Raw genomic sequence first — 27,177 nt, forward strand, 5'->3', positions numbered from 1 at the left:
TCTTTTAAATATACACGTGAAAGACCCGATCCTTTCATTTCACTAGTATGGGAAAATAAAACAGGTTTGCGCTTTGCGTGGTGCTCCAACAATGAAAACGGGAAATAAGCAATAACAAAATCAAGATGGTGCTGGAAAGTACGATCGTTTGGTTTGTATCGTTTTATTTTCTCCATTTAAAAACATTGAAGCTAATTACAATTTAATAACTTTATCCAAACGTATACACACTAAATAACGATTGAGAATATCACAGAAGAAGTATATTAGTCAGCTAGCTTATTTGTTTAAAACAACCAAGTTTGTATTAAAGTGTGACGAAGCAAATTTGATGATTTTCAACATTTTGTAGTATTTGTACTGGCTACTGGTCTAGGTAGTACTGTACCAGACCTCTCAACCTCGAGGCACTGGAAACCTAGACACTGAAGCTCCAAAACCTGGAGATTTCATTAAAAACCTGGAGATTGACCTATTCCAACATAATCAAGTGCTCATGGGCGTACGCAATTACCCCCCCCCCCCCAAATTCGGGCAAAACAGGGGAAAAAATTCGGGCAGTTTTTATCTGGGTAAAATTTCTGGCAAATCAACCCCTCCAGCCCCCCCTAAATGAAAGAGTCCCCATACGCCCATGCAAGTGCTAAGCAAAGTAAAGTGGTCGTTCTTTTGTGTAAAAAAACAATATTTGACAGGTGACGTCAGGGAATTTTCTGGACCTGGGGGTGGGGGGGGGGGGGGGGGGGGGTTGAATATGAACCAAGTGGACCCTTTTTTTTTGATTTTGGTTTTGCACCACCAGAAACTCCATATACATGTATAAACGGGGACCAGACAACTCGGCCCGGGGGACAACTCGGCCCAGACAACTTGGCCCTGTGGCCGAGTTGTCTCGGACAACTCTGGGCTGAGTTATTAGACTGATAGACGGGGCATGCTGTGACACATTATATGCGTGTTAAGTATGATAGTTGGCCATGTCGAAGTATTGTACTATAGTAATAATAATGCATTATACAACCGTGTCTGGTGTATCGGCGCGTCTGGTGATTCGGCGCACTTGGTATTTTGCTTGAGTATGCTTAGGAAGTTGTCATGTTGTCGGAGTTTTTAACGAATTAAAGTTCAATTCCTTTTTCAATGGTTAATCAAGTATCAACATATTTATTGTTAAGGGTGCAATTAATTTTTTTTTTTAGAATTATCAATAATTGTTTAATAATTTCAAAATAAATAATTCACCTGTTTTCGTGTTTATAAACGCGAAGTAGGTCATCCTTATTGATATTAAGAATGTTAAAACCAGTCTAAAAACACCTTTCCCGCATTTTAAAAATTATAGTAAACAGTATAAATGTAATTATTTTTGTTCGGTTATTTTTTTATTTAACCTTTAGACTACTGGATTAATTTTTAACAAAAACCACGTTGAGTGGGTACAAGTTTATAATTTTTACTCACATATATTCACTTAAATGTTTCATAAATAAATGAAATAAAGTTCATATATGAATCGGTAAGTATTATTTTCGTGTCTTTTTTTGTAATTTTTATTATTTTAGATCGGCTAATGGTGATTAAAATTAGGCAAAAAATCGAAAAAGTTGCGTTTATTTACTGGCATTTGTGGCCAGCTGTCCAGTATTTATGTCCATTATTCCCGATAACAGTGGTTTTCTGACCAGAATTTTTTTTTAAACCCGAACTACGATTCATATTGCAATATTTGGTAATTTTCATTGTTGGTAAAACGATCAAATTTATTATCAAATTAGCTGTTACAATCAGCTATCGATCCCTGAAAATTACCGCGACGTGCCGCCATTGTTGTCAAGCGAAAATACTTGCCGAAAACCACTTTTTGAACTCAAAATTTCAAGGTACACTGTATTTTCAATTGAAAAAATCAAAACAAAAACCACCATTTTGAAAAAAACACTTTTTTCTTTAATTATATTTCCGTTTCTGGTGAGTGTCGTGTGCAAAACGGCGTGAAATATGAATTGGGGAATGCACTGTATGCAGTGTACAGTATATCGACTGACATGACGTCGGACGAGATATCTCGCCTGCAGTAGTCAGAAGGTTAAACCGAAAAAGAAAACACAGGCAAATGCAAACAAAACGAAAATTTTACACCTTAATTGACAGTCATTCCAGTTCACAATTGTCACATTGTTATAAAAAATAAAAGCGAAATAAGGCATCTTAGCCATGCATGACAATGAACATGTATACATGCATCTGCAGTACTGTGCCACTCAAGAAAATGATTCCAAAACTGATCATGAGATGGGTCATATGTGATCGTTCATTTTCATAGTAATATTTTTAACAAGACAAAACAAAAAAGTACTAAAATACTTCTGGGACAATAGTGTAGCGTTTATGGGCTAAAAGTGAGGTCATGGGCGGTTTATAAATAGCGGGGTCAACGATCTACATCTACTGCGCCGAATCACCGGACATGCAAATCGTTTTGGATACAAGGGGGTACCTATATTTATGCACCATTTTAAAATGTTTATTTACTACAGACATAAAACAGTTTGTAGTGTATTTCAGATAATGCACTTCTTCATTGGTGAGAGATGCATTTTATTAAATATTTCACAATGTTCACATAGAAAATAGTCCTTGAAAGCTTAGGTGTGCCGAGACACCGGACAGCACTGTACTGATAGATACCGCTAACTATATGGTCACCATTAAGAATGACAATTGTGAATATCGTAGTGTCGGATGAGTTTCTAGAAGTATTGTACTATAGAAATAACGCAAAAGACATCATTTGCCAAATTCCCACATTTATTACATTAAATACATACGCACATATGTACGCAAAAAACCAACAGAACACATATGTAAATAGTTATAATAACGAAATAAAACACCAATCACCAAAAGAACATAGAAATAAAATGTCCAGCAAAAGATAAAAGTCAGTGCGCAAGAGGGGCGTAGAGCTTTCCACAGGCCGACAGGAATCTAGAAGTGGACACGTCACCATCTGTGTAGCGTCCCCACAGTTCGAAGATTCTTTCAGCCACATTCTTTTATTTCAGTGAGAATACTTTAAAGGGACACACCCTAGTTACAGCTAGTTGTTAACCATTACGGTGTTGTTTTTCGCTATTAAACCCATTTTTTCACAAATAAAATTGCACTTTACTTACCGTTTATTAGTTAGAATATACATTTCCATTCACCTGAAGTGTTTTTTGGTAATCCTGGTAATCCTGGTGTTTGTAATACCACAAAATGCATTTTTCGTATTTCATAAAATGGCACGGGCCTCTTGAGAAAAAAACGTTGAGCAGACAAAGTCTAATCTATTTTTAGAGGGGATATTTCCATTTCAATGTCACAGACATTGGTATACCACGTGACCGTTATCATTTTGGTTCGGTTTGTTTTCTCGTGCACGGTTCGCGCAATCAACATCCGATTTGTTGTCGTTTACTTGTTCATTTGTGAGATTTTTCTTCACAATTTGTGAACATTTTCAGTAACAATAAAGTTTAGACAAGTAAGTGTCTCAGTACAAAATGTTACAAACCCTTAAAACCAATAATTTTGCTAAGTCTTACGATATCTGGAGAGGGGATACAACCAGGACAGAACCAGGAACATGTCCAGGAGAGGTGAAAGGAACGCACCCCAAGTCTGTGAAATTTGTCGTGACGTAAGCATTGTTGTGCTTCGAGCGACATCTACCGGTGACATCAGAATACTAACTTCCAAAATTACTTCAAGCAATTGGGACATGGGGATTCCCATGGTATTTATCGATATAAAACCTGCTTTTTCACTCCATTTGACAAAAACGTGATCTAAGTGTGTTACAGGTTTGTAGATTAACCAAATTATAATTTATTTTCGCTGGATGGAACTAGGGTGTGCGGCTTTAATTTAAAAAACAACACTTGTCCAACAATAGACAAGATTGTCCCTGTGCCGAGTTGTCTCTGGACTCCGGGCTGAGTTGTCTCGCGGTGGGCCGGGTTGTCTCAGAACTCTGGGCCGAGTTGTCCTCCGGGCCAAGTTGTCTGGCATTTGTATAAACCTGTATGGTTTAGTTCAGAAAAGCGGAGCATTTACTTCAGCGGATGGGTGGGGTGGGGTTCGTCCGAACCTCCCCAGCCTATGTCCCTGCGTGGAAACTCAACGAGAATGCGAGAGACTGGTAGCGGTAACCTTATTTGGCATTGATCTTCTAAATATGGATTGTTGTGTCCAGTCCTCTCACTTAGTTTGTTATTTCTGGCCAGATTGGCCGAGAACTCGCCTGAGCAAGAACAGAAATTGTTTTGACTGCAATTGCAAGAGAAAAACTGAGATTCCCAATTTTACATTCGATAAAACGCAGCTACTGTAAAATAAAGTTCCAAAATGTGAATATTCGCAAAAACGCAGCCACGTGCAAACCATGTCACCACTGCACGTGCGTTGTCTGCACGTGCAACATGAACACCGACAGTATAAAAGTGCAGGGTGTTCGCTTGCCTGGCCTCTGTATCTGGCCGACAGTTGACAATCCAGGACATGCCACGTCTCAGTGAACCGCAGAGAAACAATGCCATCGGCCGACTAGACGCAGGCGAATTCAGAACGGCCGTTGCCAGGGCATTCCATGTGTCCCCAAGCACCATCTCCAGACTGTGGGACCGTTACCAGCAACATGGATCAACACGTGACCTCCCTAGATCCGGTCGACCACGGGTCACTACCCCCGGGCAGGACCGCTACATCCGGGTACGCCACCTTCGGGAACGATTGACTACTGCCACCTCCACAGCCGCAGCAATACCAGGTTTGCGCAGGATATCCGACCAGACCGTACGGAACCGCCTACGTGAGGTAGGAATTCGTGCCAGGCGTCCAGTTTGAGGTGTCATCGTAACACCACAACACCGTCGACTGCAGTGGTGCCAGATTCATCGACAATGGCCTCAACTGCGATGGAGACAGGTGTGGTTCGGTGACGAGTCCCGATTTCTGCTCTGACGTCATGATGGAAGATGTCGCGTGTATAGGCGTCGTGGTGAACGTTATGCGGCAAACTGCGTGCAGGAAGTGGACAGATTCGGCGGGGGTAGTGTCATGGTGTGGGCAGCCATCTCACACACTGGCAGAACTGACCTGGTCCACGTGCAGGGCAACCTGAATGCACAGGGCTACATTGACCAGATCCTCCGGCCACACATCGTTCCAGTTATGGCCAACGCCAACGCAGTGTTCCAACATGACAACGCCAGGCCTCACACAGCAAGTCTCACAACGGCTTTCCTACAGAACAACAACATTAATGTCCTTCCTTGGCCATCGATATCACCGGATTTGAACCCAATTGAGCATCTATGGGACGAGTTGGACCGACGCCTCCGACAGCGACAACCACAGCCCCAGACCCTGCCCGAGCTGGCAGCAGCCTTGCAGGCCGAGTGGGCCACCATCCCCCGGGACGTCATCCGTACTCTGGTTGCTTCAATGGGCAGGCGGTGCCAGCAGTTGTCAACACACGCGGAGGCCACACCCGGTATTGACTCCAGATGACCTTGACCTTGGTGGTGTGTCCTATCAATTACTCACAATGGACTAGAGTGAATTGTGAACAATCCTGCAACATTTGGTAATTATCGGACTCACCATTCAATAATTAAATCAATTCTCCAAATGTTACGACAATGTGGTTTTGCGTTTCTTCTTTTGAAGAGTATATATTATTTTTCAATACAAAATAAAATAACATTGTCAGAGTGGCTAAACAAAAAGTCGAAATAATGAACAATGTTTTGTCCAAGCATTGAACCTGCGTACTGAAATGATACATGGAGTGTTTTCTTAGTTAATTTATCTATGCTGTTAGTTGCTTCTACTGGTGATTCTTGACTGGCAGGTGTGTATTTGATTGGTAACCAGACGAGCCAATTAATTGATGCTGTCTAGACACAAAAATACATACAGGTATTGTGGAATATTACCTGTCGCCCCTAAAATGGTAATGAACATGGTTTATTACTATTAATAGTTCTGTAAAACTATTGATTAAGTAGACTTTTCCATCTAAAACCACAGAACTGACCAATTACGTAGTTCCAAAGAAAAGAAAATTATCACTTGGGTATCGTGGGTTGTCGTTTTTGCTCCAGTGTAGCAAGGCTCGAATTTGGCAGGCGGCAATTGCCGCTCAAAGCGCACAAAATGCTTTCCAAAAAACCATTTCACAAGCAGGTTTCTAAAATTTGTTTCCGGTGTATCCCAGAATTCGCGTTTGTCGCTCGTTTTCCGCATTTCAAATGAAGAACTTAAAATATTTAAAACATTGCTATATTTGTATCGACATCATAGACGCGGCCATGTTACATTGGTGCGCACACCAATAATGGCAGAATTATCTACCAACAATATTCTCGAAACTCATTCGGATCACATCGGCCGATTACGGTTTTTCAAATCCAAGTTCAGCGACAGCGAGTTATGCAAACATCCTGAGCTATTTGGACTGGTTCTCGGACTGGTCATTCGGTTTAACATGTAGCGTAAAAACTAGTCTAGCCAACGTTAGGAAACAACTACTGGTTGAACTTACGCTTATTTATCGATGGAATCAGCCGAGAAGTTCCGAGTGTCGCGACTTTCAAAAACGACTACAGTTTTAGAGACTACCATCGACCAAGCTACTTTAGAACTTATTACAATCATGGCCGCGGTGGCCAAAAAAGCTACTGTCGAGAAATGGGCAAGTACACATGCAAACTGGTTAGAATTTGAATGCGACGAAAAATCTGTCACTGTCTCAGGGTAATAAACTTATAAACCAGGTACATAATTTGTTTGGACTCTTTATTTTGTATAGATTTAATAAAATAAGTGTAAAATAACAGCAATACCTGTGCTCTAGAACTGCTTCTCAGATTCAAACATTTGCCTCCCAATTAAAATTTGAAAAGCAAAGATTGCCTCCCAATCAACAAAAATGAATTTCGAGCCTTGTGTAGCATATCAGTAGGCCTAATAGTGTACATTTTTCCTTTGGATTATTTAACAGAGAAAAATACTATAACACCATTTTGTTCCGTTAATGCAACTTGAAATATATTTAGTTTAATAGTTTATTATATTATTACGTCATTTATGCTGTTTTACAAGTCAGGTTGATCAAAGAGAAGCACCTTGTCGAAAATTATTGCTTTTGTTTACACTGTACATACAGGAGATGGTCAGGAGCTGACGTCACTTCGCCCCAAGCTATCCCACCGGACGTCACAAAAATGAAACAAAATGGAATTGCGCGTTTTTCATTTGCTGAAGTGTCAGTATGTGTTGGTGGTCCGGGTATGCATCTTCCCAACACATAAGGCTCTTGTTTGAGTTGACCCTACCTTTAAACATATGTAGCGATTTCCCTAGAAATTTGGCAAAGCATGGTTGACCAAACACTTTTGGGGCATTTTCACCATTTTTAGGGCACTTCCGTTTCATTAAAAATATAAAAAAATTAATTGAAATAAACATTATGTGCTTGCTTTAATAAATGAATGGCAAAAGATATAAAAGGCATATTTTATTAATTAATAATACCTTTTTGGGTGTTTTATAAAGGCAATTTTAGAATTAATTAGTGAAAAAGGCTTGTTTAATCTCAGGGCAGCATGGTGCTGATTAAGGCAAGATGGTGCTAGACTATTAAGGCATGGTGCTGCACCATGCTAAAACAAGCTAGGGAAAACACTAATATGTCTGATGCTATATATAACCGTAAATAAAATGTGTTGAGTGCATTGTAAAATAAAACATTTCTTTCTTTTGCTAGGTTTTGCCTTTGAAAAATTAGACATTTTTACTAATCTGTGTAAAATTTCCTACAAAAGGGTGCTTTTGTTGGTGCTGGTCACAATTAATTACACTATGTTTTCTCATACAGCCCCAGTGGCTGTAGCAATTTTATTAATTTTACCAGGCCATTGGCATTTCACAAGAAACCTTACCTGCCTGGGGCCAATGAACACTCCAAAGGACGACCCCTGTTGTCCAGCTCTTTGTCATGTTATATCAATGTAAACAAACACATGTGGGCTAAGGGACCGAATCACACCCATTTCTGTGCATTTTATACAAATGTTGCATGACTTCAAGGTGCTGTGGGGGACAGTATGCAGTATCCAGTGTAAACCAAGTTGACATATTCACTAACTGCATCCTCTTACCTGTCAAACCCAGTGTAACAAATCAGCATACAAACCAGCTCTACAGCCATTAATCACATAACAAGAAAACTATATTTTCTTGCATTCGTTTCCGTATTTTGGGCAACCAAATGGGTGGATAACTCTAGTCTGATGCCTGCTTTTGGACGAAATATAACACAGAAGACAGAATAAGGCAGTATGGGACTGAATTTTTGTTTTATTCTGTAGACGTTCGGTTAATTCCGTCAAAATACACCCCATAAGATTTATAAGTATTAAAATGGAGTCTCACTTGTTGATATACTGCTTGGTGAGTGGTTGGGAGTGCTTGACTACAGACTCGATGGTCTGGAGTTCAAATCCAGGCATAGCACTACGTTGTTTGTAGCACTTGTTTAATGCAATACCCAGTTCATGTGGATAATTCAATACCCCAAATGGGGGGGGGGGGGGGGTGGGGGGGGGATAATATGGAACTCTTTCTGGGTGTATTCCTACAATCTGTAATCCAGCATATTGTTTAGCTAGTAACATTGGATAATACAGCTTTAGCAATACAATATATTATTAACTTACTCCAAGGTAGATAATCCAGGGGTTTCTCAAGAGCATATGGCGTAGGGGGCCACTACGCCTTAAGTGTGTTAGTACCGGTAAACGCTTTGGTATCATGTAAGGGTCTTAAATCAATTGCCTCTATGCTTTAATTGGTTATATGTGACAATCAACTGTTGGTTGTAACAACTTTTAAAACTTTACAGTATACAGGTATTCACACTTGTAATAAGTGAAACATGTCCTTCATACCTAATTAGGTGTAGGGCCCTCAGCACCCTTTCATGTAATAACAGTTGATTGCTAATTGTCATAGAACAACAAGCTGGCACTGAAAATGTAAGCGCCGTAAAAAATATCCTGGGGAAAGGTCTGTAATCAAATTTGGAAAAATTGGTTCTAAATCTAGTATCCATCTGGGGGAGGCCTCCTATACCCCCTGTTGACTGGTTGCATTCAATTTCATAGCACCATACTCAAACATTTCGGATGGGGCGAGTTTATTTTGTGTTGAGTTGACCTGACCTGCTCCCATATAATACACGGAAGATTTTAATCATAGAAGTAACACTTATAACTACCATTTGGTTGCTTTGTAATGTTTACATGTACATGTGCCAGCTGTAAAACTCCCTGTAATTATAATAACCTTTAAGCTATATGTACGATTCTTTCATGGAAAGAGGCCCAAGAATTTGTGGTAATTTTGTGATACTGATGGGTCCTACATACATGTACTAGGATAACGTCACATTTGTTTGTAATTTCTTCACACTACACAATTTGTATCTCACGGTAATACTACATGTGGTTTAACAAATAATATTCACAAACTGGGACACATCTCTTCACTGATAATTTGGTAATAAGTTTGATTGTTTACATTGTTTAGGTCCTTGTAGCAGCCACGATGGTGTACATGTAGTTGTTATGCCATCAGACTTGAGTCTGGTAGGTACTGGGTTTGTATCCCACCTGAGGAAATTGGGGGAGCTTCCATGCCAGTATCGGCTCCAGCCCAGAGTGAATGTACTGGTAGGCTCAAATGGGTAGGTGTATGGCCACATAAACCGAGTTTCACTTCATGGGTGCGATTATGGCTGTCTCCCGAGTGTATGACCCCACATGGGGGGGGGGGGGGGGGGGGGAGGGATTACCTGGTATGCACTGCAGGTTCCGTCTACCCCGGACTTCAGTGATACCGATATAGCTCAACTGACAGCAAGCATGGAGCACGGCCCTGTCAAGTAGTCCCATGCCGAAACAGTGTTTCTGCCAGAAATATATTTTTGGGTATGGCGCTATGGAATTGAATGCAACCACGGTCAACATGGGATATGAGGGGCATCCCCCAGAAAGAAAATGGGTTACGTTTAAGGTTAGGGTGAAGAAATCATACAGTAATAACAGTAATTAATTTTATCAAAATGTTAACTTAAAAAAACAAATATGGGTATGGTGCCATACCCGTTTTACCCTCTGACAATGGAAATACTGCGGCTTCACCATTCATCCAAACAAAAAATGTCTTTGTTTAGATGTGTTAAATGTTGGTGATGTAAAAAAAAGAGAAAAAAGTTTAAGTCCTTGTTACAACCCGTAGTGGAATGAGCCTCCTTCCAAATGTGGAATTGCCCCTAATGAAATATGATGTCCAGGCCTTGACCTTATGTTTTTTCAGGTTATCAAATCTAGTTGCCCTCAGTAAAAATTGGTAGCCCCATAACTTTAAAAAAAAATTAAAAAGAGAAGAAAGCAAAATCATTTATTTATATTTAAAAATGTTTTAGGGTGGTTTTATTTTTAATGGTGAGCAATACTGTAGAATATATGCTTATGAAAACTACATTATAGTACCTAATGAATAATATATATGTTTTTAATCATTAAACAGAATCTGGGAATATTTGCAATTTTTATTTATTAAATAGATTAGATTTTTAGATATATGTACATGTACTTGTCCAGAGGACAAGTGAAACATTCTGCTTTTTTTAATCACACCATTAGGGAGTGAGTGCTTGGGATTTTTTCTCTCTCAAGATTTCATGTTAAAAAAACTAGCAAGAAAGTATTCTTTGCTGTTGTGAATACGTTTTCTTTAGATCTGTATAAATCAATAAAATTATTGATATCGTTTGGACTATATACATGTGAGTGCTTGCCTTGGCGTGCTTTGGTTGCTGGATTGACAGATTGGATGTTTTCCTGTCCCAACCATTGCCTCCCAACTGGTATATCAAAGTCTGTTGGTATGTGCTGTTCAGTCTTCTGTGGAAAAGATACCTTGCTGTTAATGGAAAAATGTAGCATTTGTTTTTTTGTTTTTTGGAAGACTACAAATCAAAGTTACCAAATGTTTAATATCCAACAGCCAATGATTGAATTCATACTTGTATGTAAATCAAATTACCTAGTTTTGGAAGTAGGAGATAAATGGAAAAAAAAAATCAGAGATCCACCTTAGTAATAGTAGTAGCCTGGGGTGTTTTCAATGTCGAAATCCATATTGGCCTACCAGATTCACAAAGCTTTACTCAAAAGATTCTAATGTTCTTTCACTGTTTATAAATTGTTTTAATATTCCAACAGTTGAAAATTCACAAAATCCTAACAATATACATTACAAAATAAGTAACATACATCAGTCCTTCGTTTTTGAAAATTATAGGCGAGTAGAAAATCGCAACACATCAATATTCTTAAGCGAGTGAAAAATTACTCTCCAAAATAAATAAAATAGGCAGTGTAGCTCTGATTGGATTGTGACTGATACATCTATAAAATTGTCTATTAAACCAATATTTCCCGATTTATTCAACAAAGTGAAATACCAGTTTAACGATTGCATGTAAGCCACTGCCATGTTTGTAATTTTTATTGTTTTAATAAAAGGACCTTCTTATCAACTAAATGAGCTATGAAAACTGTTAATTTTTGTAAACAGTGGAAATAAATATACCCATCTATTTTACGTGCTCTGTTTGTTGAGTGTAACTTGCACTGTTTTTCACACTCGTCAGATTGATATTCCATGCACTGGATGAGCACGATCACACCTGCGCACCTTAAAAAATAAGGTTTGATACATGTACATGTAGCTTTTTGTTTCTGTTTTAAATGTGAATGTAAAAATGTACTGTCAATTTCAGTGTTGACAACAGTGACTTCATGCGCAATGGAGACTTCGTCCCGACCCGATTACAAGCACAGCAAGATGCTGTCAACTTGGTTTGTCTCTCCAAAACAAGATCCAACCCGGAAAACAACGTGGGTCTGTTGCAGATGTCGAGGTAAGCTCAGTTAAAGATAATAACAGTGTACGTGTATGTAGTGGTATTTGTCAAATTTCCAATGTTAAAGCACCCACAGTTTGGATATTATTATGTACTCGGGCTTGCAGTGGTGCGTCAGATACATACTGTTAGTGTTATTGAGCTGCATTTGAGATAGCGAGCAACACTAACAACTGAAAATGATTTTATTGGTTTCCGATGTGGTTATTTGGTTGAAACTAAATTACATATACTGGTTTAATGAGTACTTTCCTGCTCTCTGTAGCTGAATTTGACTTCGAGTGGACTGGCACTATTACATCTGTACATGTAGATGTATTGATGTTGACACTTTGTTTTGGTTATTTTGATTTTGTTATGCAGCTGGACACTAAATATATTATTTTCCTTTCTTTCAGTGTGGAAGTACTCGTTACCTTAACGACCGACGTGGGTCGTATTCTTGCTCGACTTCATCAATTACAGCCGAAGGGAGTGATCAGTTTCATCACAGCTGTCAGAGTAGCTCATGTAGGATGTCCAGCTAAATGTTCATATATAACCAGCTAGCAAACAAGTAGTGAAGAAAGTGTAACTAATACAGACACATGGCATCAATATTCAATAATGATGGAATGTAAAATAGATTAAAGAGACTAGTGTTTTCCCTAGCTTGTTTTAGCATGGTGCAGCACCATGCCTCAGTAGTCTAGCACCAACTTGCCCTAATCAGCACCATGCTGCCCTGAGATTAAACAAGCCTTTTTCACTAATTAATTCTAAAATTGCCTTTATAAAGCACCCAAAAGGGTATTATTAATTAATAAAATATGCATTTTATATCTTTTGCCATTCATTTATTAAAGCAAGCACATAAATTACATTAATGTTTATTTCAATTAATTTTTGTGTATTTTTAATGAAAAACAAGTGCCCTGAAAATGGTGAAAATGTCCCAAAAGTGTTTGGTCTACCATACCTTGCCAAATTTCTAGGGAAATCACATGGGACATTCCTGAGTTTGTAAGATGTTTCTAACTAATAAAATATTTCTATGATTAAACTTAATAATAAATATATTTTCTTGTTTATCAGTGTCTGTATATTCAATGTGTTTCTGGTCGTCTTAATATTTGTAAGAAGCCCAAACTGGATTTTGTCTTCACATAATTTCGTACGTATGAAAAAATATATTTTGGGAAATGAAATGGAAATTTAACCTAGTACAAATATTAGAACGATTGGAGACACATTTAATATACAGCCACTAATATTTTATGCAGAAAAATATATTTGATATGTAATTACAATCTTAAAAAGTCTTTGTTAGTCGATAACATCTTAAACATTGCAGCAAACTCAGGAATGTCCCTTTAACAATATCTTTTATTTTATCTGACACAACTTCAGTGAATGTTTCAATTTTGAACTTTGTTCAAACTTTTAGCCAATGATTTGCATTATAATGTATGTTTTGGTTTTGTCAGATGTGTTCTGATCTAGTCTAGATATTAAAAAACCGGTAGAATATTATTTGTTTAGAGATACATGTACTAGTTTAGACATTAAAATATAAATATTTCATCTATTTTATTTAAAGCAAACTACTTTTGTCTCGGCAAAGTATTTTGCTGAGGCAGAGTTCTGAAAAGTTTGTGTTCCTTGCATAGACCTATAATAGGGTTTTTTTCCAGAACCTTTAAAAACTATTAGTGTGTAGACGTGTACTTGTAGCATGAGTTGTCTCACAAAACCCATCTTGTCATTGCAGCTGGCACTGAAGCACAGACAAGGTCGTAATCACAAACTGAAGATTGTTGTCTTTGTTGGGAGTCCAGTTGATGATGATGACAAAGAGGTATGTTTATTATGAAAAAAAAGAAAAATCTTGAATAATAAGTTATTACTTGGAAGAATTGTCCGTGTGATATTTATTAACACATTTTCTTCATTAAATCAGGTATTCCAAAGTTAATTTTTTAATTAAATTTCTAATAGTCCAGTTTCATGTTTGATAAAGGGGTAAAAATCTTGTTCACTCGTTTCTTTTGTATACTGGCTTTCAGAATTGTCCCCCTTTTATAACATAAATGCTACTTCTAGTGCATATGTAATTTTACATAGTTGTAGATGCTACAGGAAAATTTAACTGTAGAACCCTCAAAATATATATATATATATATATATATATATATGTGCTTTAAGATGGGACCAAGTTGATAGCTATGTGATAATCTTTTTGGGGTTGATGTGGTATAATATATACTAAAATAATTCAGTGTCACCTTCAATACAGCAAACTATATTCACCCTGATTATGAAATAATTTGTTTGTTACTTAATGTTGAGCTTGATATTTTTCATCTGTTTCAGGCTACATTTAAATTAAATGTTTCTAGATTTATCTCCCTTCTATCAGTAATGATGTCTTTTTGTAATTAATTTTTTTTGTTTTTTTAATTTAATGTTTTTGGTTTGATTGCATTTATTTACAGCTTGTGAAAGTAGCCAAGAAACTAAAGAAGGAAAAAGTATCCGTGGATGTTATTAACTTTGGTGAAGAGGTAACAACCTGCTAACTGGTTTTCCAGAAGTATATTTAAACACAGGCACATGTGTAGAACATGGTGTGAGAAATGAATTAATACGGGCTGTGAATTTAGCATGATTCTGTGCTTATGCGAATCCCATATTTTGGGTTGGAAAAGATAAGCATTATGTTTTTACTCAGCTGTCTGTCCGCATAATATTTTATTGTGAACTTATGATCATTAGAAGCTAATACTGTGAAACTGCTGTGGGACCATCGGCAGGTCTTATTAAGATTGGTCTTAATACCGAATTACCAATATTCAGAATGTTTTTGTCAACAATGTCTAAACTGATAAAATTAATAGGTGATGACAGTGTTTTGGTATTTACATTAAACTGCAAGAATAATCGAAGTGTGAAGTCAATGCCCTTTTTAAAACAAATTATTACACAATAGAGATTAACAACTTTTTGAACAAGTGACACCCTCCCGATGTTTCAGGGTGTCCACTCACCCAAACGTAATGCAAACGAGTGACTTCTGGCTCACTTGACTGATTGCAACTACATGTAATTGTTGCATCTGTTGACCATTTTTGTGAACAATAATGTACTAGAATGGTACAGCATGTGCTTTCATAAAAACCTGTTATTCTTTATAACTGCTACTTTTCAACATTGTAGTATAAAATACATTCCACAAAGTAACCATGACGTGCTAATTTTTAGACCAATTGTTTGCTAGTACGAAAGTAATACCTTGTCTTTTCAACTAAATAAACATAAGACTTATTTAATTACTTGTTGAGCAACAAATGTAATTACTATTACCCCCATGGCTAGGACAAGTAGACAATATTTCACCACATTAGTTATTACTTGTCGTTTGTTACAGAACAAGTAAATGCTGAGGTAAAATTGTACTGAAAATGACCATTCGGTCTGACTTTACTGGTCATAATTCAGGCCTTGACTTTAAGTTTTTTCAGTGGTAGCCCACCGGGCTACCAGGTTATAAAATCTAGTAGCCCTTAGTAAAAATTGGTAGCCCCACAAAGTCCTTTAAAAGAAAAGAAAAAAAATATGTTAAAAATATTTTTATTTAAACATTTTAGGGTGGGTTTTTGTAAATCAAGAGCAAATGGAAAAAACAAAACAACCGACCTGTTTGGTACAATTTCAGAAATACACAATAGTATTTATTATTATTATTATTATTATTATTATTAATTGTTTTAGGCCTAATCTCGTAATGAAGGCTTACAAAATAGTATTGAAACACTTCATACGGTTTTCACGAGTAGAACTCAGCTGTCTGCTAATCGTACGATCTTCAGATCGATATTGCATATTTTAATACTTAAAATGGCTGTAACTATGTTCAATAGGTGTAATTTTGCCTTTATTCCAAAACAATAGCGGTTTTTATTGATGACAATAAACTTGTAAATGCCGAAAGTCAATTATCCCAGATAGTGTGTTTGTGTTATCACGTGACATGGTAAGATGTCATTTTTAGTGAGGTTATCGCGCAAAGTGATAACAAACGATAAGAGAGATTTCATTAAAATTAATTTGTAAGAAAGATTAATATTTTTAACATTGAAAATATTCGTTAATTTATACATTTATTTAACATAGTAATAGATATTAATTTTGTAAACCTTAATTTGACAATTTACATAGATCGCGATTGAATTATCTTTTAGTTTAGACTTCAGCTGCAGCAAATAGTCTTGATCATACAAAGCGTTTGTTATAAGTAAAAACAACGGACCGTGTTGTTGATTGTAATAAATGACTACGAATAGTTAACCCATGACCCAAATGAAAATTCCATGACCCGTACGAACCAGGTATATCTGGCCACTGGATTAAATCAAATTATTTGTTTTGGTCCGCTATGTTAAAAAAATCCTACCACTGGCAAATATACTCCTTTATTTCACTAAATCATATTGCGCAACCGCCACCTGTGGGTCAAACTAAGGGAGCAATTAACAGTTACAGCGACTCCTGACAGCAGAGATGGCATGAAAGGTGGAATTTCAGACACCGATGAATTAAACATCTTGTTGATTGTTGAGTGACTGGACACGCCAAAACATTTGGTAGCCCGGCGGACTACCAGGGTTAGACAACTGGTAGTCCGCGTGAGAAATCAGTACCGACAACATTCCGGGCTACCGCTAAGGTCGAGCCCTGTAATCCGTAATTGCTGAGTGATCTTAATACTATAGTAGTTTTACTATAAAATAATTTGGAAATATTCCCATCTTTAAAATATTGGTCTTTATAGCAGTCTGGTCTTAGAACCGGAGTGGTTGTTATGTTAGTTGGGGTTTCACTGAATAATATTCAGGATAAATATGTTATTAACTGGATATGTTAAATGTTTTGCTGAATTTTTTTACTAGCTCCTCTGTGGCATCATCAGTGTGATTTTTCGGACATCAATTTGCTAACCTTTCTATTTAGTCTCATCTCCTACAGGTTTCAACTTTGATTATTAACTGAAACTATACAAACTTGATATATATAATATATAATGGTAATATAATAGCAAAACTGTCCAAGTTAAGTAGCCTTTATTTCATGTATCATAAACAAGGAATTGGGATTAAAACTAGAACTTAAATTATTGCTAAATCCCTAACATGTACTGACATTAACAGTGCGATGGTTATAAAGGGAGAAGTGATAAGACACAGATTTAATCTTTCTTCGCTTGTTTTGTGGTGATGTTCCATTTCCTAATATCCTCTCTTTCTTAATCCACAAAATAATACAAAAAATAACAATAACCTTTGTTATTATGATTATGTGATGCAAAGTATCAGTACAAAACATAGATCTATGATGTGGTCTTTTTTTCAGACTGTTAATACTGACAAGCTGACCAGTTTCATAAATACTGTCAATGGCAAAGATGGATCCACGTAAGCTTAATTTACAATATACAACAGTAGTTTTTTTGTTTTGTTTTTTTATCTAACATTACAGTGTATTTCCCCCCTATTCTTGTAATAAACTTATATTGTCCAGCATATTGATGAACCATTAAGTAATGTTTTGTTTAAAAGAAAAATGTTTCCAGGTTTTCAGTTATTACTAATTCTTTTTAGTATTATTAAAGCTATGTAGGAATATGCTTTTTCAGCTTTTCATTTGAATTCAGCATTTTATAAAGTAGACAGATTTAATTTGAAATTCAGAAATATTACTCTTATTTAACTATGGTATAGTTTTCAGTAAAAAGCCCTAAATCATTTCAACTTTTACTTTTGAAATTGTTTTGCATCCCTGGGTATGTTGTAATGGAGACACTCTTTATTTCTTCTGTGCAGTTCACATCTTGTAACCGTTCCACCTGGACCGATGCTCTCGGATGCCCTGCTCAGCTCCCCGGTTATCGTGGGTGAGGATGGAGGTGGAGCGGGAATGAGTGCTGTGGGATTCGAATTCGGCGTCGATCCCAATGAAGATCCTGAGTTGGCCTTGGTAATTGAATTATTATTCTTTGTTAACCAACTGTAACAAATTTATTCGCTGTAAAAAATATTTTATTTGTTGGGACCACATTAATTTTGGATGTTTGCTCAGCTACTAATACTATACTACCTGTTACATTCTTAAGATTATCCATAAAGTTTCTATTTTATTTGTGTTTAAAATTGTTTTTATGAATAATCTATAAAGCTTTACCCTTTACAGATAATATCGGCCATAGACGGCCAGTTAACTCTAGATGATATTGGTGGGAGACCATCCATGCATGTAACACATGATTTTCACAGCTGGCTTTTATGCCAGATTTTCATCCCTTTGCCTAGAATTATGTCCCTTCACAAAAGTCTGTAATGATTATAAAGATTAGTTTGGTATGTGTGGTGAAAAGTGATTTATTTTCTTTACAAATAATTTGTAAATATGACAAATTAGATCTCAAAAATTTATCTGGTTTATTCAGCAGCTACATGTATAATATAAAAATTACAATGAGAGGTATGATAGTAATTGTGATATTACGACAGATAAATGAGACTTGATCATTTAAAATAGATGCAATAACAAAAAACATTATTGATGTAGGTAGTGATGTGTCTGTATGTTACTGTATCTAGGCTCTACATGTGTCAATGGGAGTTTGGTGTAGGTCGTGATGCGTCTGTATGTTACTATATCTAGGCTCTACGTGTGTCGATGGGAGTTTGGTGTTGGTCGTCATGCGTCTGTATGTTACTGTATCTAGGCTCTACGTGTGTCGATGGGAGTTTGGTGTAGGTCGTCATGCGTCTGTATGTTACTGTATCTAGGCTCTACGTGTGTCGATGGGAGTTTGGTGTTGGTCGTCATGCGTCTGTATGTTACTGTATCAAGGCGCTACGTGTGTCGATGGGAGTTTGGTGTTGGGTCATGCGTCTGTATGTTACTGTATCTAGGCTCTACGTGTGTCGATGGGAGTTTGGTGTTGGTCGTCATGCGTCTGTATGTTACTGTATCAAGGCGCTACGTGTGTCGATGGGAGTTTGGTGTAGGTCGTCATGCGTCTGTATGTTACTGTATCTAGGCTCTACGTGTGTCGATGGGAGTTTGGTGTTGGTTGTCATGCGTCTGTATGTTACTGTATCTAGGCTCTACGTGTGTCGATGGGAGTTTGGTGTTGGTCGTCATGCGTCTGTATGTTACTGTATCTAGGCTCTACGTGTGTCGATGGGAGTTTGGTGTTGGTCGTCATGTGTCTGTATGTTACTGTATCTAGGCTCTACGTGTGTCGATGGGAGTTTGGTGTAGGTCGTCATGCGTCTGTATGTTACTGTATCTAGGCTCTACGTGTGTCGATGGGAGTTTGGTGTAGGTCGTCATGCGTCTGTATGTTACTGTATCTAGGCTCTACGTGTGTCGATGGGAGTTTGGTGTAGGTCGTCATGCGTCTGTATGTTACTGTATCTAGGCTCTACGTGTCTCGATGGGAGTTTGGTGTTGGTCGTCATGCGTCTGTATGTTACTGTATCTAGGCTCTACGTGTGTCGATGGGATTTGGTGTTGGTCGTCATGCGTCTGTATGTTACTGTATCTAGGGTCTACGTGTGTCGATGGGCTCTACGTGTGTCAATGGGAGTTTGGTGTAGGTCGTCATGTGTCTGTATATTACTGTATCTAGGCTCTACATGTGTCAATGGGAGTTTGGTGTAGGTTGTGATGTGTCTGTATGTTACTGTATCTAGGCGCTCTACGTGTGTCAATGGGAGTTTGGTGTAGGTTGTGATGTGTCTGTATATTACTGTATCTAGGCTGTACATGTGTCAATGGGAGTTTGGTGTTGGTCGTCATGTGTCTGTATGTTACTGTATCTAGGCTCTACGTGTGTCAATGGGAGTTTGGTGTAGGTCGTCATGTGTCTGTATATTACTGTATCTAGGCTCTACATGTGTCAATGGGAGTTTGGTGTAGGTTGTGATGTGTCTGTATGTTACTGTATCTAGGCGCTCTACGTGTGTCAATGGGAGTTTGGTGTAGGTTGTGATGTGTCTGTATATTACTGTATCTAGGCTGTACATGTGTCAATGGGAGTTTGGTGTTGGTCGTCATGTGTCTGTATGTTACTGTATCTAGGCTCTACGTGTGTCGATGGGAGTTTGGTGTAGGTCGTCATGTGTCTGTATGTTACTGTATCTAGACTCTACGTGTGTCGATGGGAATTTGGTGTAGGTTGTGATGTGTCTGTATGTTACTGTATCTAGGCGCTCTACGTGTGTCGATGGGAGTTTGGTGTAGGTTGTCATGTGTCTGTATGTTACTGTATCTAGGCTCTACGTGTGTCAATGGGAGTTTGGTGTTGGTCGTCATGTGTCTGTATGTTACTGTATGTAGGCTGTACGTGTGTCAATGGGAGTTTGGTGTAGGTTGTGATGTGTCTGTATGTTACTGTATCTAGGCTCTACGTGTGTCAATGGGAGTTTGGTGTAGGTCGTCATGTGTCTGTATGTTACTGTATCTAGGCTCTACGTGTGTCGATGGGAGTTTGGTGTAGGTCGTCATGTGTCTGTATGTTACTGTATCTAGGCTCTACGTGTGTCAATGGGAGTTTGGTGTTGGTCGTCATGTGTCTGTATGTTACTGTATGTAGGCTGTACGTGTGTCGATGGGAGTTTGGTGTAGGTAGTGATGTGTCTGTATGTTACTGTATCTAGGCTCTACGTGTGTCGATGGAGGAGCAGAGAGCACGACAAGAGAAGGACGCTCGAGACACGGCACAGTCAGTCATGGAAATTAGCACCCCTGTTCAAGAAGGTGAGACAAAACTTTTATCTTTACAACAGTATTTGCTTTTCTCTAGATTTCATTTTGCCATAGGCAAAAGTCGAAATACATGTATTACGTCTATGACAGTATTACGATTTGTATTAAATGTTTACACTGTTTATCTGAAACTGTAAATGCTAAACACCGAGTCACCCCACCTGCATACCCCACACACATGGATAGACTGATATCACACATCAATTGTGGGTACATATAGGTGATAGTAATGTTAAACAGACGGCATATTGCACCATTGAGTAATTTTTTAAAGCTGCCTCTGTTATAATTTAAAACATTGTTTAGAACATTTGTTTTTTTGTATCCCTACCAATGTGTATAAAGCTCCCCGACCCTTATTTCTCTAAGGATAATTTACACTTTGTTTCAGTTGATGTATTTTTATTCTTATGCACAGTAAAAGATTGATGTGCTATAGAGACATTTTTAGCTCTTTATTTCATTACTTTGATTAGAACATCATGGTTCAGTAAACAGATACTTTACAAACATAAATTGATATTCACATTTCTTGTTGCTTCTTCAGATAAAGAGTCAGTTTGTTCATTCATAGGTTTATTAATGGCAGTGATTTTTTATGGCTATTTCTGCCACTATGAATCACCTATTAATCATGCTGGCAGTTAAAACCCTCTGTTAAAATCCAGTAACTAAAACTGCCTTCTTTTCTGAAACCACCTCCTATTTTTAAAGATGATGAACACACTAACTGTAGAAGTGTATGTTATGTTTTCCAGTGGGCAATGTGGACGATGCTCTACTGGAACAAGCGATGGCCCAGTCTGTCCAGCTTGATGATTCATCAATGGAGCCGACACCCATCCCAGATTTATCATCCATGTCAGAGGAAGATCAGATAGCCTATGCCATGAGGCTCTCCATGGATCCAGGTAACATGTGACCAATATATAAGTCATTTACCTGTTAGTAAATGTCTTAACAATACCCTTATGAGAGAGGTTATTTAGTATTTAGATATCTATGTGCTCTAGTGGTGTCATTAAACAAAACCAACTTTAACTTTATTATTTAGAGGATACAATGTTAGATTTTGGTTCCAATTTTTTTTTTCAATGATACTGTTTAAGTATAATCTCATTTTACAATGTGTTTGACCATATCTGCTGTGAGAAAAGCTACTTATAGTCTGTCCCACAGGCAACGCCTTTTTTCATACTATGAAATTTACTACAAGTTATTTATTTTTGAGCCGATTACTTTCAAAATTGTACACAAAAATAGGTGGGTTTTTTGTTATTTCCAAAACACTTTTACTTTTTCTTCTTACATCAAACCAAACTGAAATTATTTAAAAAAAAACATTTTCATAGAATGATTGGACAGACTATAGCCTATGTTAGTACAGCAGACATGACGAGTTGTAATTATTCAAAACATCTACGTCTAATTAAAGGGAGAATTAGAATCCTTGGTCAATGACTGGTTATTTGTAGCCAGAATTTGTACTGGATATTAATAATTTGATGGACCACACTCATCTGTAACTTTTTAAATCCGATTGCTTTTAATTACTACTTATCTTTTCAGACTCAAGTCCAGATGAAGCAACACCAGGTCCAATGGAAGTTGATTTACAACAGGAGGACAAAGCCAAGAAAGCTGATAAAAAGCCAGTAAGATCATTATAATCCGTTTCACTGTGCTTGATTTTAAAAACAAATGGAAATTGATTTACAACAGGAGGACAAAGCCAAGAAAGCTGATAAAAAGCCAGTAAGATCATTATAATCGGTTTCACTGTGCTTGATTTTAAAAACAAATGGAAATTGATTTACAACAGGAGGACAAAGCCAAGAAAGCTGATAAAAAGCCAGTAAGATCATTATAATCGGTTTCACTGTGCTTGATTTTAAAAACAAATGGAAATTGATTTACAACAGGAGGACAAAGCCAAGAAAGCTGATAAAAAGCCAGTAAGATCATTATAATCGGTTTCACTGTGCTTGATTTTAAAAACAAATGGAAATTGATTTACAACAGGAGGACAAAGCCAAGAAAGCTGATAAAAAGCCAGTAAGATCATTATAATCGGTTTCACTGTGCTTGATTTTAAAAACAAATGGAAATTGATTTACAACAGGAGGACAAAGCCAAGAAAGCTGATAAAAAGCCAGTAAGATCATTATAATCGGTTTCACTGTGCTTGATTTTAAAAACAAATGGAAATTGATTTACAACAGGAGGACAAAGCCAAGAAAGCTGATAAAAAGCCAGTAAGATCATTATAATCGGTTTCACTGTGCTTGATTTTAAAAACAAATGGAAATTGATTTACAACAGGAGGACAAAGCCAAGAAAGCTGATAAAAAGCCAGTAAGATCATTATAATCGGTTTCACTGTGCTTGATTTTAAAAACAAATGGAAATTGATTTACAACAGGAGGACAAAGCCAAGAAAGCTGATAAAAAGCCAGTAAGATCATTATAATCGGTTTCACTGTGCTTGATTTTAAAAACAAATGGAAATTGATTTACAACAGGAGGACAAAGCCAAGAAAGCTGATAAAAAGCCAGTAAGATCATTATAATCGGTTTCACTGTGCTTGATTTTAAAAACAAATGGAAATTGATTTACAACAGGAGGACAAAGCCAAGAAAGCTGATAAAAAGCCAGTAAGATCATTATAATCGGTTTCACTGTGCTTGATTTAAAAACAAATGGAAATTGATTTACAACAGGAGGACAAAGCCAAGAAAGCTGATAAAAAGCCAGTAAGATCATTATAATCGGTTTCACTGTGCTTGATTTTAAAAACAAATGGAAATTGATTTACAACAGGAGGACAAAGCCAAGAAAGCTGATAAAAAGCCAGTAAGATCATTATAATCGGTTTCACTGTGCTTGATTTTAAAAACAAATGGAAATTGATTTACAACAGGAGGACAAAGCCAAGAAAGCTGATAAAAAGCCAGTAAGATCATTATAATCGGTTTCACTGTGCTTGATTTTAAAAACAAATGGAAATTGATTTACAACAGGAGGACAAAGCCAAGAAAGCTGATAAAAAGCCAGTAAGATCATTATAATCGGTTTCACTGTGCTTGATTTTAAAAACAAATGGAAATTGATTTACAACAGGAGGACAAAGCCAAGAAAGCTGATAAAAAGCCAGTAAGATCATTATAATCGGTTTCACTGTGCTTGATTTTAAAAACAAATGGAAATTGATTTACAACAGGAGGACAAAGCCAAGAAAGCTGATAAAAAGCCAGTAAGATCATTATAATCGGTTTCACTGTGCTTGATTTTAAAAACAAATGGAAATTGATTTACAACAGGAGGACAAAGCCAAGAAAGCTGATAAAAAGCCAGTAAGATCATTATAATCGGTTTCACTGTGCTTGATTTTAAAAACAAATGGAAATTGATTTACAACAGGAGGACAAAGCCAAGAAAGCTGATAAAAAGCCAGTAAGATCATTATAATCGGTTTCACTGTGCTTGATTTTAAAAACAAATGGAAATTGATTTACAACAGGAGGACAAAGCCAAGAAAGCTGATAAAAAGCCAGTAAGATCATTATAATCGGTTTCACTGTGCTTGATTTTAAAAACAAATGGAAATTGATTTACAACAGGAGGACAAAGCCAAGAAAGCTGATAAAAAGCCAGTAAGATCATTATAATCGGTTTCACTGTGCTTGATTTTAAAAACAAATGGAAATTGATTTACAACAGGAGGACAAAGCCAAGAAAGCTGATAAAAAGCCAGTAAGATCATTATAATCGGTTTCACTGTGCTTGATTTTAAAAACAAATGGAAATTGATTTACAACAGGAGGACAAAGCCAAGAAAGCTGATAAAAAGCCAGTAAGATCATTATAATCGGTTTCACTGTGCTTGATTTTAAAAACAAATGGAAATTGATTTACAACAGGAGGACAAAGCCAAGAAAGCTGATAAAAAGCCAGTAAGATCATTATAATCGGTTTCACTGTGCTTGATTTTAAAAACAAATGGAAATTGATTTACAACAGGAGGACAAAGCCAAGAAAGCTGATAAAAAGCCAGTAAGATCATTATAATCGGTTTCACTGTGCTTGATTTTAAAAACAAATGGAAATTGATTTACAACAGGAGGACAAAGCCAAGAAAGCTGATAAAAAGCCAGTAAGATCATTATAATCGGTTTCACTGTGCTTGATTTTAAAAACAAATGGAAATTGATTTACAACAGGAGGACAAAGCCAAGAAAGCTGATAAAAAGCCAGTAAGATCATTATAATCGGTTTCACTGTGCTTGATTTTAAAAACAAATGGAAATTGATTTACAACAGGAGGACAAAGCCAAGAAAGCTGATAAAAAGCCAGTAAGATCATTATAATCGGTTTCACTGTGCTTGATTTTAAAAACAAATGGAAATTGATTTACAACAGGAGGACAAAGCCAAGAAAGCTGATAAAAAGCCAGTAAGATCATTATAATCGGTTTCACTGTGCTTGATTTTAAAAACAAATGGAAATTGATTTACAACAGGAGGACAAAGCCAAGAAAGCTGATAAAAAGCCAGTAAGATCATTATAATCGGTTTCACTGTGCTTGATTTTAAAAACAAATGGAAATTGATTTACAACAGGAGGACAAAGCCAAGAAAGCTGATAAAAAGCCAGTAAGATCATTATAATCGGTTTCACTGTGCTTGATTTTAAAAACAAATGGAAATTGATTTACAACAGGAGGACAAAGCCAAGAAAGCTGATAAAAAGCCAGTAAGATCATTATAGTCGGTTTCACTGTGCTTGATTTTAAAAACAAATGGAAATTGATTTACAACAGGAGGACAAAGCCAAGAAAGCTGATAAAAAGCCAGTAAGATCATTATAGTCGGTTTCACTGTGCTTGATTTTAAAAACAAATGGAAATTGATTTACAACAGGAGGACAAAGCCAAGAAAGCTGATAAAAAGCCAGTAAGATCATTATAGTCGGTTTCACTGTGCTTGATTTTAAAAACAAATGGAAATTGATTTACAACAGGAGGACAAAGCCAAGATAAAAAGCCAGTAAGATCATTATAATCGGTTTCACTGTGCTTGATTTTAAAAACAAATCTGATAAAAAGCCAGTAAGATCATTATAATCGGTTTCACTGTGCTTGATTTTAAAAACAAATGCAATGATGTTGCAAATTAGTCAGTAATGTAGTCAGGTGGTAACAACAAGTTTTCTGATGTAATTACTGTAGGTACTATTTAGCTGTTGACTAAACAGATGCTGGAGTGTCATTTAGCAAACTTTTTCTTTTTTGTCTTGTTTGCCTGATTGAAAAGTTTAGGGTTTAGTCTTCTTTTGGAAATATTTTTATTTGAAAAATGCATAAAAAATAAAGATATCTAAAACTGTATTAGGGCTCGAACTTAACGGCAGCCATCTGATGACAGGTTTTTTTTGGCTCTGGTTGCATGTGGTTGAAGAGATAATCTTTTGGACACCTGGTATAACAACCACCTGTCTGTAAAGGACAGTCAGATTTGTTTCCGCTGTACAGATGTATATACCTTGAAATAAACTCCATATTTATTAAATCCTTTTTGTTACCTTACAGATGATACAACTAGTAACTTTTTTGCCTATTTTAGTCACAATCTATTTTCTTTTTTTGTGTTTGAACACGTGGTAGGTTATACAATATGTTACAATTTTCCTTTGTACATCCTCTTTTTCTTTCTTTCTTATACTTGCAGGAAGAAATGGAGGATTTCTTGGAAGTTGTGAATGATCCGGAGTTTTTACAAAGTGTGCTTGAAAGTTTACCTGGGGTCGATCCACACAGTGAAGCCATTCAGAATGCCGTTAGTGCACTCACACAGAAGGATAGTTCAAAACAGGTTGACAAGAAGAAAGATTCAAAAGATAAAGATGCTAAATAATGTGTAGATGAATGCTGTTCCTTTTTACTGCTACTTGTGGCAGTGTCTTTGAACGTTGCTTGACTGTCAGTCTATACATAATGCTAGCCTCTACTTTAATACAACTGAAATGGTGTAAAATTGACAGAAGTTCACATATTGAAGACAATTTTCAGTATAATATATTAAAAACTATTAAATCTTTTGTCTAATAATACACATTTATGTTTGTGAACAAACACTTTTGGTTTTTGTCTGAATATGTTTTCTTTTTGCATCTGTGGGTTGTAATTTGAGAATGTTAGAGAATGTAAGAAATAAATACAGTATTTGAGATGCACATATTGTTTATTTATAGAACAGTGTATGTAACTGATGTTGTCAGTTACACAAGGCCAAAGTATAATAAAATGAACATTGAGGTGAA

General features: G+C 36.7%; 1 protein-coding gene across 1 annotated transcript; it reads left to right on the plus strand.

The window, feature by feature from the left end:
* LOC121382809 (26S proteasome non-ATPase regulatory subunit 4-like) lies at positions 1 to 27,177 on the plus strand. The gene is made up of 11 exons (XM_041512429.1): positions 1 to 151; positions 11,900 to 12,040; positions 12,442 to 12,553; positions 13,794 to 13,880; positions 14,518 to 14,586; positions 17,432 to 17,493; positions 17,902 to 18,055; positions 20,749 to 20,848; positions 21,616 to 21,768; positions 22,427 to 22,512; positions 26,586 to 27,177. The coding sequence occupies exons 1-11, from the start codon at positions 126 to 128 to the stop codon at positions 26,769 to 26,771; spliced, it is 1,176 nt and encodes a 391-aa protein (XP_041368363.1). The 5' UTR covers positions 1 to 125; the 3' UTR covers positions 26,772 to 27,177.

This window comes from Gigantopelta aegis, chromosome 10 (assembly GCF_016097555.1).
Source record: "Gigantopelta aegis isolate Gae_Host chromosome 10, Gae_host_genome, whole genome shotgun sequence".
NCBI classification, from domain to species: Eukaryota; Metazoa; Mollusca; class Gastropoda; order Neomphalida; family Peltospiridae; genus Gigantopelta; species Gigantopelta aegis.

Bases quoted from the DNA above. Each gene is read 5' to 3' on its own strand.
- LOC121382809 (XM_041512429.1), top strand. From the start codon at position 126: ATGGTGCTGGAAAGTACGATCGTTTG. The intron at 12,554-13,793 runs GTAGGATGTCCA...TTGTCATTGCAG, and splicing joins CAGCTGTCAGAGTAGCTCAT to CTGGCACTGAAGCACAGACA. The intron at 14,587-17,431 runs GTAACAACCTGC...TCTTTTTTTCAG, and splicing joins TTATTAACTTTGGTGAAGAG to ACTGTTAATACTGACAAGCT.